Genomic DNA, 15,919 nt, shown 5'->3' with positions numbered 1-15,919 from the left:
CACGATATGGGCATCGACAGGTGGCACTCTCCGGGGCCTGTGGAACCACATGGCCTCGGATTTACTGAGCGCCACGTCGAGGCCCAATCTCCTGATTTTGCCGACGACATGCGCCACCCCAGCGGTAGCAAGACGGGCAGACTCGGCAAAACTACCCCCCCGGGCCACGACCAACTTGTCGTCTGCGTAACAGATTACGCTCAGGCCCGGGAGGAGGGCACCTCTCAGCACCCAGTCATACCCGATATTCCACAAAAGGGGGCCGAGCACCGACCCCTGTGGAACACCGCGCACGACCGGGAACCGGTGCAGGATCCCACCGTGTCCGGTACACGTGACCGATCTGTCCTCCAAGTAGGAACCCACCAGCCGGCGAAGGTAGGGAGGCACTCCATGTCGTTCCAGCGCCCCCCTTATCACGGACCAGGGCAGGGTGTTAAAAGCATTGGCGATGTCGAGCGACACCGCCAAAGCCACCCCACCCCTGGAGACGGCCTCCTCTGAGAGGGCCCGCACGCGAAGGATCGCGTCTACCGTTGAGCGGCCCTCTCGGAAGCCATACTGCTCCGCCGACAGATTGGGTCCCACCCTGACCAGATGCTGGATGATGCGGGCCGCCAGAATGCGTTCCAGCAGCTTGCCCACCTCATCCAGCAACACGATGGGACGGTACCCGGCGGCAGTATCCGCCGGGCGCCCTTCCTTTCTCAACAGCACGAGTCTGCCCGTCCTCCACGATGAAGGAAACCGTCCCGACTCGAGGCAGGAGTTGTAAAGCCTCAAGAGTCGGTCCCCTAGGGCACCAAGAGCCAAGGCCCAAACCCGGCCATGGACGCCGTCCGGAACGGTTTAGCTAGTTTATTTTTAATGCCACTCCAATCACTGAATGAGTAGTAGGAGTAATAAAAAAATTCTTCGACTAAGCGATAGAAAATGGCACGCCCAACGCATTGTAATGTGATATAATTTTCTATTTTACAATTCCGTTTGTTGCCGATAGATGGCGCTTGACGCAAAAGCTGAATCGTGCTATCGTTGTGTTACCCACCAAATTATATCACATATTTTGATAGTACATAAATCGGTGTTAAGACTTCTTACTTTATACACTACACAAGCGCAACGTGTGAATGTGTTGAACGCGAGCTACATAGTAGGCGTAGTGAGGGGTGGAAGGTTTTTTTTCGTTACGGAATTTCACGATTCCGCTCTCAAGCCGCGCTCAAGGCCCGCGATAAAATCTATGCAATGTATATAGTAGGCGTAGTGAGGGGTGGAAGGTTTTTTCGTTACGGAATTTCACGATTCCGCTCTCAAGCCGCGCTCAAGGCCCGCGATAAAATCTATGCAATGTACATAGTAGGCGTAGTGAGGGGTGGAAGGTTTTTTCGTTACGGAATTTCACGATTCCGCTCTCAAGCCGCGCTCAAGGCCCGCGATAAAATCTATGCAATGTACATAGTAGGCGTAGTGAGGGGTGGAAGGTTTTTTCGTTACGGAATTTCACGATTCCGCTCTCAAGGCCCGCGAAAAAATCTATGCAATAGCTTAAAAAAAATTTACATTAAATTAACTTAAATACCGACTAGAACATTTCGTTACACGCGTACTTTATTAATCTAACCGGATTGTATGATTTCTTTGCACAAGAAACTGATATGATATGCACTGAATTTTTTTTAACAGACAAATACCACAGCGGACTTAAGCCCGTGCGCCTTCGGAGATCAGACAGGAGTCTGTTAGAGCGAGCCCGCAGGCGGACCCTGCGTATGACAGTAACCATTGTGTCAGTCTTCGCTTTGTGCTGGTTACCGTACGCGATCATGGCGATGTGGTAAGCATTATAATTTACATTTATTTTTACTAACTATACTGAGACTTTACAACTTATATCTCAAGGTGGGTGGCGCATTTGCGTTGTAGATGTCTATGGGCTCCAGTAACCACTTAACACCAGGTGGGCTGTGAGCTCGTCCAACCATCTAAGCAATAAAAAAAAATAAAAAAAAATACTGGTCGTCCCCCGGTCGACGAAATTCGACTATAATTAATTGAAATTATATGTTTGTACACTATTAAGATTCTATTGTCAAAGACTATTATATTCACCGATTTCGCCAAGATTACACTTTAGGCAAATATTAATAAATAATTCTCAATTTGACCACAGACTATAAGCAATAAGAAAAGTTTTACAATAAACAAATAGTATGCATGCGTTTGTGTGTGTGTGTGTGTCAAAAATATGGTAGTGTATGTAATGTTTTTATTTATTGATTTATTGTATTTTTCATACATAATTAAAAAAAAAAAAACATTAACGTTCTGCACTCCTTCTCTATATTCTCTATAAGTGTGGGAAATTTCATACACCCCCGTCCGCGCAATTTTGGTAAAATAGGGTACAAAGTTTTTGCTTCACGTATTAATATATAGATTGCTTAGATAGGTGGACAAGCTCACGGTCCACCTGCTATTAAGTGGTTACCGGAGTCCATAGATATCAAGAATGTAAAGGCCGCCACCCACCTTGAGATATGTGTTCTAGAACGTCGGTTTTTACAGTAAAATGGGTACCCCAGCCTCAAACTAAAATGTATTAGTGCTTCACAGCATAAATGGCCGCGGTGGTGGTACATACCCTTGCGGGCTCACGAGGTGTCCTAACATGAGTAATTACGTAAACTATATTGAAAAAATACGTATTTTTCGGATTTCGGAAATAACTCACAAGATGCAGCTTCAAGTTATTTTTAAAAATTCTACTTGATCCCTGGCAGCTGTCGGTCTGTACCTTTGGGCGAATTTAATACGGCAGAGGTTCCTTTAGCAATAGGAGACTCTAAATATATATTCAACTATACTACGAATAACAAAAGAGGTATTTTGATTTCAAAGACCTCATATTTTTAATCAATTTAAATAATGTATTGAAGATAATGTTCATTTTTTGAATCAATGCTACTGATTTATGAGTACGATTTATCTACATTTAAACATGGGGCTGTCTTCGGTTTTTTCTGCATATCTAAGCCTGTAGACCGAATGGTAAACAGTCGACGTCCGCCTATGCACGTCATTACGGATCCTTCCGATGCATTAACAGTGCTCTTTTAGGTACCTCAAGCACCGGTCTCCGTCCTCACCGAACCCGTCGCTTGCGATGAAGGGCTCGACGAGTAAGTTAACCCACAGAAAAAAAAAACGTTTTTTTTCAAGTCGAATAATGAAAAGTATTTTTACGGTTTAATCATAATGTTTTTTTTTTTTTGCTTATTTGGGTCAAGCTCACAGTCTACCTGGTGTTAAGTGTTTACCGCAGCTCATAGACATCTGCAACGTACATTCCGCCCATCATCTTGAGACAAGAGTTCTAAAATCTAAATTTTTACAGTACAACGGCTGCTCCGCCCTTCAAACCGAAACGCATTACTGCTTCACGGCAGAAATCGGTAGGGTGGTAGTAACTACCCGTGCGTACTCGCAATACGTCCTACCACCAGTAGAATTTATTAGATATTTTAGACGTGAAGCCGTCTTCTCATCTCAGCTAATCAAAATAAAATAAAGACATTGACAAATTTCGGGTCGGGTCGGGTCACGTCTGAAATATGGTTGACTTCTTGTAATGAATACAGCGCAGAAAATACCCGAAAACGCCGAAATTATATGAATGATAGAAACTCAACATCACAGTCACATATTTGCTTCTCAAAATGCTAATTAAATTTGTATAAGTTTATTTATATAATAAGGGGCCAACTCCGGCTCCGCTCGGGTCTTTAACAAAAACTTCAACGATATTTGACGTTGTTTTATTTATTTAAATAAAAGAACACTTATTGCGGCATAACTATAATAGTTAGACATATGCTGTCCCGACATTTTTTGTAAATAATAATGTATTCTACAAAGTCGTAGTACATTATCTCATCATATTCTATCATCAATAGTTTTCGCAGGGCACGCGATCTAAAGAATATTTTAGGTAATTTTTTTACACCTTGGGTTACATTATTGGAGTTTTAGGAAGGACCCATAATTTTTTTTAAAAACAATTATAGACTATGTCACTCGGAAATAGTGTACCTTCCAAACAGTGAAAGAGTTTTTCAAATCGGTTCAGTACTTTCGGAGCCTATTCAATACAAACAAACAAACAAATCTTTCCTCTTTACAATATTAGTATAGATTAAAGGCCTTACCGTGCCTAAACAAAGTATTCAAAAGAAATTTTATATAGCGGTGGTAAGATAAATCAGTAAAAAACTTTGTCAGTAAAAAATTTTCGCAGAATATTTTATCTCGTTAACAATAATTAATTTATTTTACATCATGTTTACAGCTCGTTGTTTTATCCACATTAATAATGTTATCGTGGTGCTGTTAAGTGAAGTAATGTAAGCATTTGTCGCCACAATAGGATCTAGACGAGTATTGTGATATACGAAAGAGCACCCACCTTTTTGCGTTGTAAATCTGTTGTCTGTCTGCTGAGTGTCGTTACCTCTGTGGGATTACAAAATCTTGAGGCGGATTATATGACGCCACATCGATCTGTCCTCGGTGGCGTGGGACGCCTCACAAACGGTGGTTTTATTATTATTATTTTATTATTTAGATGTGTCCACGAGCTCACAGCCCACCTGGTGTTAAGTGGTTACTGGAGCCCATAGACATCTACAACGTAAATGCGTCACGCACCTTGAGATATGAGTTCTAAGGTCTCAGTATAGTTATAACGGCTGCCCCACCCTTCAAACCGAAACGCATTACTGCTTCACGGCAGAAATTGGCAGGGTGGTGGTACCCACCCGTGCGGACTCACAAAAGGTCCTACCACTAGTAAACCGGTGGTGTTCTGTGTGCTTAGTGCGAGTTTTTTAACGTTCTAGATGGCGTAAAAGTTAACTCAAATTTGTATACAGTTGCAACAGCGCCCCTAGCGGCAAACGTGGGCAAACGTTCCAACTCCATAAAAAACTCGCACTAAGCACACAGTACGGTACGGATTTGGTCTCACCAGAGCATGGAGGACCTGATCTTCGGTCTTTTGCCTTCCACCCTCCCAGTCAACAACATTTTTTCTATATTGTCGCCACTCTTGCGTACTATATTATGCCCAAAGATGTCGAGGTCTCTTCAGAGAGATGTGGTGTGAAGTCTTGTGTTAATTTGTAGTCCGGTGCTCTGACCAATGAAAGAGTATATTAGGCTGTTATTGTTGTTTGATTGAAAGATTGTAGAAGATTAACCACTGGGGGGGGGGGTTTAATTTTAAAACTATTTTTAAGTTTTACGGTTTTATCTTTAACGCTTTACAGTTTTCGTGGTCACGGACGGCTTTGTTCGTTGTCCATGACCACCGCTATGGGATTACATACCACCCTTCACTATAGTATAGTCTTCGGTTTTTGTTAGTCGTAAACACAATTGATACTGCAAAGCAGTAACGAGTCCGCCATTATACTACCGCGAGCCATTATACTACACAATTGAAACTTAGACTTCTATGTGATGTGTGTTTTAGCGGTAGGCAGCGGCTTGGCTCAGCCCTTGGCATTGCTGATGGGCGACGGTAACCACTCACCATCAGATGGGCCGTATGCTCGTCTGCCTGCAAGGGCAATAAAAAAAAATGTGAGACCTATATCTCAAGTTGAGTGTGCGATATTGATATCGCGATGTCTATAGGTTCTGATAACCATTGAAAATCAGGCAAGCCGGTGAGCTTGTTCACTCGTCTATACAATAAATATATTTTTTTAATTAATAAACAATACATGTTTCTTGCTTTCATACAATGCTGACACGCACACATATTGTATATCTGCTTACACATTGTACTACATTTTCCTTTGAATGTGTGAAGCTCATTGTTATTTCGCCTGAAATTTAATCACTAACACGTCGGCGGGCCCTAATCTCTAGCTGAATATATTGTTTTCGTACGAATCACAATGTGTTTGGTAATTAAAGTAACGGGCCGTCTTTTTTAAATATATATAATACTTTATTTTACTTTAGAATCTATACCAATATATAAATCTACAGTGGTTTTTACGGATGTTCCGTTATAACTACCGAACCGTGCATCCGATTAACTTGAACCTTGGTATCCATGTAGAAAATACATGTACTTAATGGATAGGCTATGGCATAATATAGACTATGGAATAGGAATAATGACTGTTGGACTCCCTACACCAGTTGCGGGGACGTTAATGATGAAAATGTTTGTGGGGGTGAGAAATGATAATGTTAATTTTAAATGCCCAGCGAAGCGATCGGGTACAGGTAGTAACTTTACAATTTTCGTGGCATCGGTCCGTGACCACGAAAACTGTAAACTATTCGAAACGTCAGAAATAATATAATGACAATAAAAACGCAAGATTAAAGCGTAAAACTGGTTTTAATTATGCTATGGTACTCGGTCATGATGTGCTCATACCCTACCTGTTATCAAGCGGTTCGTAACCAGAGACATAAGCGTAAATCCTTCGATGCAATTTGGGAGATGATTTATAGTTACTGGTGGTAGGACCTCTTGTGAGTCCGCGCGGATAGGTACCACCACTCTGTCTATTTCTGCCGTAAAGCAGTAATGCGTTTCGGTTTGAAAGGTGGGGCAGCCGTTGTAACTAACTAGTCAGGTCATAAGTATTGTCACACAGTAAAAACTTTTCTTTTAGAATGCTGGCCACAAAAAAGTTTATTGAATTCGAATTTCGAATTATTCATGAAAATAAAAATGTATACTTTTAGAATTTTACTCATTTTTAAATATGGAGTGGACGCTTAAAGAAGACCGTGTTGCAGTTATTGCGTTGCATCGTTGCGGTTACGCACCAATTCAAATTTTTAACATATGAAAAATTTTAATATAACCAAAAGATTCGTTTATCGTACCATCAAACGATACAATGAAGACTCTAGTGTAGATGACAGGTCAAGAAGTGGTCGCCCTCGGTCTGTTAGGACTCCAGTAGTGATAAAGGCTGTGAAGGCGCGAATTCAAAGAAATCCCAAACGTAAGCAGAAACTGTTGGCCCTTCAGATGGGGTTAAGCAGAACCACGGTGAAAAGGGTGTTAAATGAAGACTTAGGGCTTCGGGCATATCGAAGAAAAACAGGACATCGTTTGAATGCTCGTCTAATGGACCTGAGACTGAAGAGATGCCGCGCTTTGTTGAAGCGGTACGCGGAAAAAAAAATCGGGAAATTCTTTTTTCGGATGAAAAAATTTTTACCGTAGAAGAAAGCTACAACAAACAAAATGATAAGGTGTACGCACACAGTAGTGAAGAAGCGAGCAACCGTATTCCGCGTGTCCAACGAGGTCATTTTCCAACCTCGCTCATGGTATGGTTGGGAGTTTCTTATTGGGGCTTAACAGAGGTACATTTTTGTGAGAAAGGTGTAAAAACGAATGCAGTTGTGTATCAAAATACAGTCCTGACGAACCTTGTGGAACCTGTTTCTCATACCATGTTCAATAACAGGCACTGGGTATTCCAACAAGATTCGGCGCCAACTCATAGAGCGAAGAGCACACAAGACTGGCTGGCGGCGCGTGAAATCGACTTCATCCGGCACGAAGACTGGCCCTCCTCCAGTCCAGATTTGAATCCGTTAGATTACAAAATATGGCAACACTTGGAGGAAAAGGCGTGCTCAAAGCCTCATCCCAATTTGGAGTCACTGTCTTGAGTGACTCCAAATCCTTGATTAAGGCAGCCGCCGATATTGACATGGACCTCGTTCGTGCTGCGATAGACGACTGGCCGCGCAGATTGAAGGCCTGTATTCAAAATCACGGAGGTCATTTTGAATAAACTTTAATGTCATAAGAATCTATGTTTTGTTAAGTTCATTTTGGTATATGAATGGTTACATAATGAATAAACTTGTTTCAATTATTTTACATTAAACATGTGACAGAATTTATGACCTGACTAGGTATACGGAGACCTTAGAACTTATAGCTCAAGGTGGGATTCGCATTTACGTTGTAGATGTATACGTGCTCCAGTAACCACTTAACACCAGGTGGGCTGTGAGCTCGTCCACCCATCTAAGCAATAAAAAAAGTACTAAAATATAGCTGAACATATTATGTCTCGTCCTTCATTTCGGAACGCATGATTGCTTAGCGGCAGAAATAAGCAGGGTGATTGTGCATATAGCTTAACATCTCTCTCGTCTTTTATGTAGGAACGCATGATTGCTTAGCGGCAGAAATAGGCAGAGTGATTGTGCATATAGCTTAACATCTCTGTCGTCCTTCAGGTCGGGACGCATTAGCGGCAGAAATAGGCAGGGTGATTGTGCATATAGCTTAACATCTCTCTCGACTTTTATGTGGGAACGCATGATTGCTTAGCAGCAGAAATAGGCAGAGTGATTGTGCATATAGCTTAATATCTCTCTCATCCTTCATATCGGGACGCATGATTGCTTTGCGGTTGAAATAGCCAGAGTGATTGTGCGTATAGCTTAACATCTCTATCGTCCTTCTTGTCGGGACACATTAGCGGCAGAAATAGGCAGAGCGATTGTGCATATAGCTTAACATCTGTCCCGTCCTTCATGTCGGGACGCATTAGCGGCAGAAATAGGCAGAGTGATTGTGCATATAGCTTAACATCTCTCTTGGCTTTTATGTGGGAACGCATGATTGCTTTGCGGCAGAAATAGCCAGAGTGATTGTGACCACCCGTGCGTGCTCAAGACACGACGAAAACCATTATGTGCTGGTTGACGATCGCAGTATAGACAGATTTGATACTTGGAAACACACAGCTCTTCATAGTAGTTTGAATGAATTCCTTAATCAGTTTTAAGACCTCCAAGCGAAGAAATAGCGTGGTGCTATTCTAAGCGCGCGCTACGACTAATACTTGGAAAGAAAATGTTTATCTTATAACAAGGTAGCTATAAAATGCTATGGTTTAATGAGATTATAAATTTCATTTGTTTGAAAGAAAAATATTAATGTCAGTGGCCAGTGGGCGTTCTGTGGCTTGAATTAAAAACAAACTGGCGTGTTTATTTTAACCTAGGAACTTTGCAGAGTTACTGAAGTCTTTTCGTAGAATAGTTTATGAACCATTATGTATAGTAGAAGGTCCCGCAGTAGTCGAAATTTGACTATAATTAATTGGAATTGTAAGTTTGTACACTATTATGATTGTATTTTATACTTCTATAATCACAAATTTCCTCAAGACTACACTATAAAAAAATATTAATAAAGACAAACAATATTTAATCTCAATTTGACAACAGACGTCAAGAACAAAAGTTTGACAATAAATAGTATGCATGCGTGTGTGCGTCAAATACATGGTATGTAATGTGTGTAATGTTTTCTTTATTGATTTAATGTATGTTTTATGCATTATTTTAAAAAAATATTAGCATTGTGTACTTCTTCTCTATATACTCTATAAGTGTGGAAAATTTCATACTCCTCCGTCCGCGCAATTTTCGTAAAAAGGGATACAAAGTTTTTGCCTCGCGTATTAATATATAGATTTAATACATATTTAAGTCTTCAAAAGTAGTTCAGTACCAAACTCGCAACCTTTCTCATGTAACATACGTAACATTAACATATATTTTTTTATTGCTTAGATGTGTGGACGACTTCACGGCCCACCTGGTGTTGAGTGGTTACCGGAGCCCATAGACATCTACAACGTAAATGCCGCCACCGACCTTGAGATATGAGTTCTCCCTCCTTGCGCCGATTACCCTCAATGCTGAGGGTCGTGGCTTCTTCTAATTTCTCCTGGATTAACCTGCGCCCTTCCTGCCTATCCTCGGCTGTGTGGATAGCAACGTGGAAGTGTTGAGAGTGGAGCGTCTCATGTCCGACCAGCGCATTTGACTTGACTGAACCTTCTTCCGCATACCTTGCCTGTTACCAGCATCATATGAGCTCTAAGGTCTCAGTATCGACCTTTTAAACCGAAACGCATAACTGCTTCACGGCAGAAATAGGCAGCGTGGTGGTACCTACCCATATGAACTCACAAGATGTCCTACCACCCAGTCAAACAAACAAGTCAATGGCAATGGCAGGCTTCAGAAAATACCCCAAAAGGCCTTAAAAACTAAATCTTTATTCTTTACTAGCTGACCCGGCAGACTTCGTAGAGCCTCAGTCGATAAATAAAAGTCCTAAGCTTTTGTATAAAATAAACTTAAAACAAACAAAAGGAATCCGTCCGACGGGGGACACATTAAAGAAAAACAAAATTGTTATTTTTATTTAATTCCGAGCATTTTCATATTTATCTACCTTTTAAGCCTTCTCTGGACTTCCACAAATAATTCAAGACCAAAATTAGCCAAATTGGTCCAGCCGTTCTCGAGTTTTAGCGAGACTAACGAACAACAATTCATTTTTATATATATAGATAGATTGTACACACAGTTAATACAATACAATAATTGCGAAAAGTTATAAAATGGCGAGCTTAACTCAACAATTGAGTTATCTACCAGCTAATCGTTCTTATAGAGGGAGAGCTTTACATAAGTGGATAGAAGAGTACAATCTAATCAATTAAAGCCGGTGGTACTAATACTCATTCCCTTTAGGTACATGGTGGACCGGGAATCTGCTTCGAAGGTCTCCCGTCGAATCCAAGATTTGTTATTCGCGATGGCCGTCTCCAATTCGTGCATGAACCCGCTCGTCTACGGCTCCTACACCCTGGACATAAGAGGAGCGCTTCGGAGGTTCCTCAAGAAATGCTGCAGCTCGACTACGCCTGAAGTAAAAGGTGAGTGTGTTGGACTAAATAAAGGATCTCATGGGATGCGACCATGAGATTCTTTATTTAGTCCAAGTTTATTTAGTATTTTAAGAACTCATCAGAGACCGTAGTGCTGCGCGAATATCGACTATCGATTAAAAGATGTGACTGAGTTCCCAATTATATTAAACTAGTTTTTGCTCGCGACTCCGTTCGCGTGGAATAGTCCGTGGGCGGCGGTGAATCACTTACCATCAGGTGACCCGTCTTGCTCGTTTGCCTCTCGTAGTTATAAAAAAAAAAAAAGTTACTTTGGCATAATGCAAAATTTTACCCCCACTTCATTTACCTAGAAAGTGAAAATATCTTGAAACATTCTTTATCGGTGCTCCACTTGTATTGGTCTTACCGTGATGTTATATACGCCTATAGCGTTTCTCAATAAATAGGCTATCTAACATTGAAATAATTTTTCAAATCGGATCAGTAGTTCCTGAGATTAGCGCGTTCAAACAAACAAACTCTTCAGCTTTATAATATTAAATATAGATAGATAACGTATGCCCCACTCTTCGAATAGGAAGGCATGACTGATTCGCGATAGAAATAGACGGAATACTAATATTTCTACAGGCACACCTTACCAGCGAAATCTATTATTAAGTATGCGGAAAAAGTAACTAATGAATCATGTTTTTTTCAAATTTTGTATTTTTTTATTACTTAAACGGGTGGACGAGCTCACAGCCCACCTGGTGTTAAGTGGTTGCTGGAGCCCATAGACATCTACAACGTAAATGCGCCACCCACCTTGAGATATGAGTTCTAAGTATAGTTACAACGGCTGCCCCGCCCTTCAAACCGAAACGCATTACTGCTACACGGCTGAAATAGGCAGGGTGGCGGTACCTACCCGCGCGGACTCACAAGAGGTCCTACCACCAGTAAAATTTGTTTTAATCGAATTATATCGCGTAAATAAATCTGTATCGCCACACTTTCTACGCCACAATTTCCTTCGTCACGAACTCATTGGAGCTCCGTAATTTTTTATGCAAAACGACAATTCACATTTCTCCGTATATAAAATAAATTTACGCATCCAAAAATATCTCTCGAATACTCATTCACGTGACACGTGGCCGGAGGGTGTAAGCTATAATATTGTCACAAAGCAATCAAAATCTTAACAGAAAAGATTTTCGCTATATTTTTATTTTTTCCTAATTTATTACCACGAAGTTGTTTTCCATTTTTCTCGCTCACGTGGCAAGCTTTATTTTTATCGTCGTAAATATGTTTAAAGGTTATGCGCAAGTGGTTACCGAATGAGTTACCATAAACACGTGCCAACCTTCAAACCGAATAAATCAGACCGAAGGGTCAAGTATATTTGTGTGAATAGAAATAGAACTTGTTATTGCGTTCAAGGGCAGGCGACCTTACGACCCACATAATGTTAAGATAAGGCTGATAGACATCAACAGTGCCAGAACAAGGCACAATCAAGTCAACATTACTGGGGACTATTTTAAAACCAAACGATGTAGCGTTCGGGGAGCACCATGATGATTTACTGATAGGTAAAAATATGACCTTACCCGTCGCCCTAAGCACGTCATCTCAGATCCTCCCGATCCACTAACGGTGCTTTTAGGTACCTCAAGCACCGGTCATCGTTCTCGTCGAACCCGTCGCTTGCGATGAAGGGCTCGACGAGTAAATTAACCCACAGACACAGCTCAGTGAGTTTCTCGCCGGATCTTCTTAGTGGGTCGCGTTTCAGATCCGGTGGTAAATTACTATTAATAACACTAAGCGCTGCTCTTGCTAGGGTTAGTGTTAACAACGTCGTCAGGTTAAAGCCCCGTGAGCTCGTGAAGTCGTCGTGGCCTAAAAGATAAGACGTCCGGTGCATTCGTATCTAGCGATGCACCGGTGTTCGAACCTGCAGGCGAGTACCAATTTTTTAAATGAAATACAACCTACTTAACAAATATTCACGAATTACCTTCACGGTGAAGGAATAACATCGTGTAATAAAAATCAAACCCGCAAAATTATAATTTTCGTAATTACTGGTGGTAGGACCTCTTGTGAGTCCGCACGGGTAGGTACCACCGCCCTGCCTATTTCTGCCGTGAAGCAGTAATGCGTTTCGGTTTGAAAGGTGGGGCAGCCGTTTTAACTATACTTGAGACCTTAGAACTTATATCTCAAGGTGGGTGGCGCATTTACGTTGTAGATTTCTATAGGCTCCAGTAACCACTTAACATCAGGTGAGCTGTGAGCTTGTCCACCCATTTAAGCAATAAATAAAAAAACGTGTAATTTTAATTGTACAGGTCAGGCTGGTTCGAGCTCCAACAAGAACGCCAACTTTGATACTCCACACATCACGGAACCCAAGGTGCATATCGGAGAGTGAATGGCTATTTGGTTTAAGCGAAGTTTTCGCAATTTCACAGGAGAGCCATTTCAAGTTTAAAATTTGGAAAAAATATTGTTACGCCGTTAAAAGTAGCGCCATCTATTTCCGAATAATCGAACTAATATCGAAGGATCTAGTAACATCTAGAACGCTCGAGAAGTACAACGTCAGCTATTGTCAGATAGCGGGCCGGAAAAACAATACTAGAGATGTGTGGAATATTCTCGATAATTCTAGGGATGTGGTGTCGGCTATAAAAACAGAGAGGGCACGCAGTAATCGGAACTACTCGAAGCGAAACAGCGAACGGATCACCTGAAGCAAAGCGGAAGAAGCGAATTGAGAGTTTTAAAGTGTTTGTGAAGTGCTTGAAGTGCTATACAATGTTAACTTGTAATTCGCTAGAATTTTATTCACCTCGAAGCCCAGCGTGTAACAATATCATAACAAAAAAACTTCTTCCGCTATTTGAACTTAATTCATGTTCAATTAAAAGCATTGGACTGTTGATGCTAATCCTGAAGACGGTTCGTGGCACGTCCGGAAAAATAAGGACGTGGAGAGGCTTTTTGGTGAGCCAAATATTCTGGAGGAGATGAAGGCACGGAGGCTCGGATGGTTCGGGCATGTAGTGCGTATGGAGCAGGATCGGGCTGTGAAACGGGTGTACGCGGGTGTACCGGAGGGACGCCCGCGTACCGCTGGTCTGACGCTGTGGAAGGAAATTTACGTGAGCTCCAAGTGTCGGACTGGCAAGGTGTTGCGCAGCGCCGGGATTAATGGCAGGCAAAGCTTACTGTCGGAGGCCAAAACCCAGTTCGGGGTCATAGCGCCAGCTCAGTAGTAGTAGTAGTTGATGCTAATACCAAATAAAAAGCACCTTTGATTACAAAGATAATGAATGTCGCGTGCTAAGCGAAATATCGCTTAAGCCAAATAGCCTTTCACCCTTTGATTTTATTATTTTAAAAGCTCACACGGAAATGCGTAGAAAATTAACAACAAAAATTTTAAATTTAAAACAAATTCAACTGGTATTGGAACATGGGGGACAATTTTCTAACGCTCTCTCATACGTAGAAAGGTTTTTGTTGTATAGTCCCTGATGTTGAGAATTTCCCTAGGGGTGGATAAATTAGATTAAAGGAAACTTTTAAGCGATATTGTCGATTTCGTTGGCTCAGTGTATTCGGTGGGGAAAAGGTTTAGTTTTTCATAAATGTGTTCCTCGGTGTGTTCCATGGGGAATGCTCTGAGGAATTATTCGAGACGATCCCCTCATCTCCTTTTTATCATCACACTCCCCGCTACCGGAACAGAGTTCATCCATATTATCTGGAACCGCTGTGCTCATCGACAGTGCGTTTCCAAAGATCTTTTTTGCCACGTACCATCCGGCTTTGGAATGAGCTCCCCTCCACGGTGTTTCCCGAGCGCTATCACATGTCTTTCTTTAAACTAGGCTTGCGGAGAAATCTTTATTTATTATTGCTTAGGTGGGTGAACGAGCTCACGGCCCACCTGGTGTTCAGTAGTTACCGGAACCCATAGCCATCTACAACGTAAATGCCGCCACCCACTTTGAGATATGAGTTCTAAGGTCTCAGTATAGCTACAACGGCTGCCCTACCCTTCAAACCGAAACGCACTACTGCTCCACGGCAGAAATAGGCAGGGTGGTGCTACCTACCTGTGCGGACGCACAAAAGGTCCTACCACCAGTGTTTATGTATATTAGTATAATTAGTAAATTAATGAGTCTTAAAGTTTCCCCTTAAGTTACCGCCCGTACGCTCTTGTAATCACAGTCTACATTACATTGGCGGAAATTTGTCGCATTTAAACTATTTAAATGATTGAGACAATTCTGGTCTAGTGCCTGAACGTCGCGCCGTTAACAAGTAAATTAAAATGTATTTTTTTCTGTTGACCAGAATATTCGCACCCGTCTGGGAGTGAGGTTCGCGGAAACGTCACTGACGGCCGTGCCCGAGAGGCTTGAGGTCCCGAGGGCGCCACGCGGGCCCGCCTGACGCCCACCAGCCCGCCTGCTGTGCGCCCAGCAGGAGAGGCGTCGCGTGCTAAACGAACATTTCAAGGATAAACGACGATTACCGGAAGAGTTGTAAATACGCGGATACTCTAAGTCTCTGAAACCGAGGACCCAAGAACTAAGTACTTTAACAAAAACAAAAAAAAAGCGAAAATGCAAATCTAATTGATAACATTTATTTATATATACATTTATTTATTTATATATTTGCGAGGAAAAAAGGTGACAATCTCGAAAAACTTGTCATCGCCGGCAAAGTGGAAGGAAAGAGGCCTAGGGGGCGTAGTCCCATGCGCTGGTCCGATCAGATTAAGACGACTTTGGAATCCAGCATCAATGTCGCTATCCACTGCGCGAAGGGCAGGAGTGAATGGAGGAACATAGTCCTAACAAAAGTGCTCCGTAAAGGTCACGACCCTCAGCACTAAGGAATACGAAGCACGGAGGAGGATTTATATACATTTTTATATGTATATATTTATGTATATGTATTTATTTAAGGTAGTGATAGGTCATGATAGTGGACAGAACCAGTCAACTCTCTAGAACTGGAGAGCTATCAGATCTAGAATTCGTCAGCGAGTTCATATACCTCGGGTCCTTACTGACCGACCGCGGAGGCAGTGAGGGAGAGATAAGGAGGAGGACGCAGATGGCCAAAAC

General features: G+C 41.9%; 1 protein-coding gene across 1 annotated transcript in view; it reads left to right on the top strand.

Moving 5' to 3' along the window:
* Positions 1 to 15,384, top strand: part of NGR-A29 (neuropeptide receptor A29) — a 91,085-nt gene extending 75,701 nt beyond the window's left edge. The window contains exons 5-8 of the mRNA NM_001134273.2: positions 1,687 to 1,837; positions 10,615 to 10,799; positions 13,118 to 13,182; positions 15,138 to 15,384. Of these exons, the coding sequence (NP_001127745.1) occupies positions 1,687 to 1,837; positions 10,615 to 10,799; positions 13,118 to 13,182; positions 15,138 to 15,236 (500 nt within the window). The 3' untranslated portion in view covers positions 15,237 to 15,384. The remainder of the gene's footprint in view (positions 1 to 1,686; positions 1,838 to 10,614; positions 10,800 to 13,117; positions 13,183 to 15,137) is intronic.
* Positions 15,385 to 15,919: the final 535 nt, after the last annotated feature.

The sequence above is a fragment of the Bombyx mori genome, chromosome 21, assembly GCF_030269925.1.
Source record: "Bombyx mori chromosome 21, ASM3026992v2".
Lineage (NCBI taxonomy): Eukaryota > Metazoa > Arthropoda > Insecta > Lepidoptera > Bombycidae > Bombyx > Bombyx mori.
Note: the sequence above shows the minus strand (reverse complement) of the source record. Positions and strands in the feature narration are given on the sequence as shown.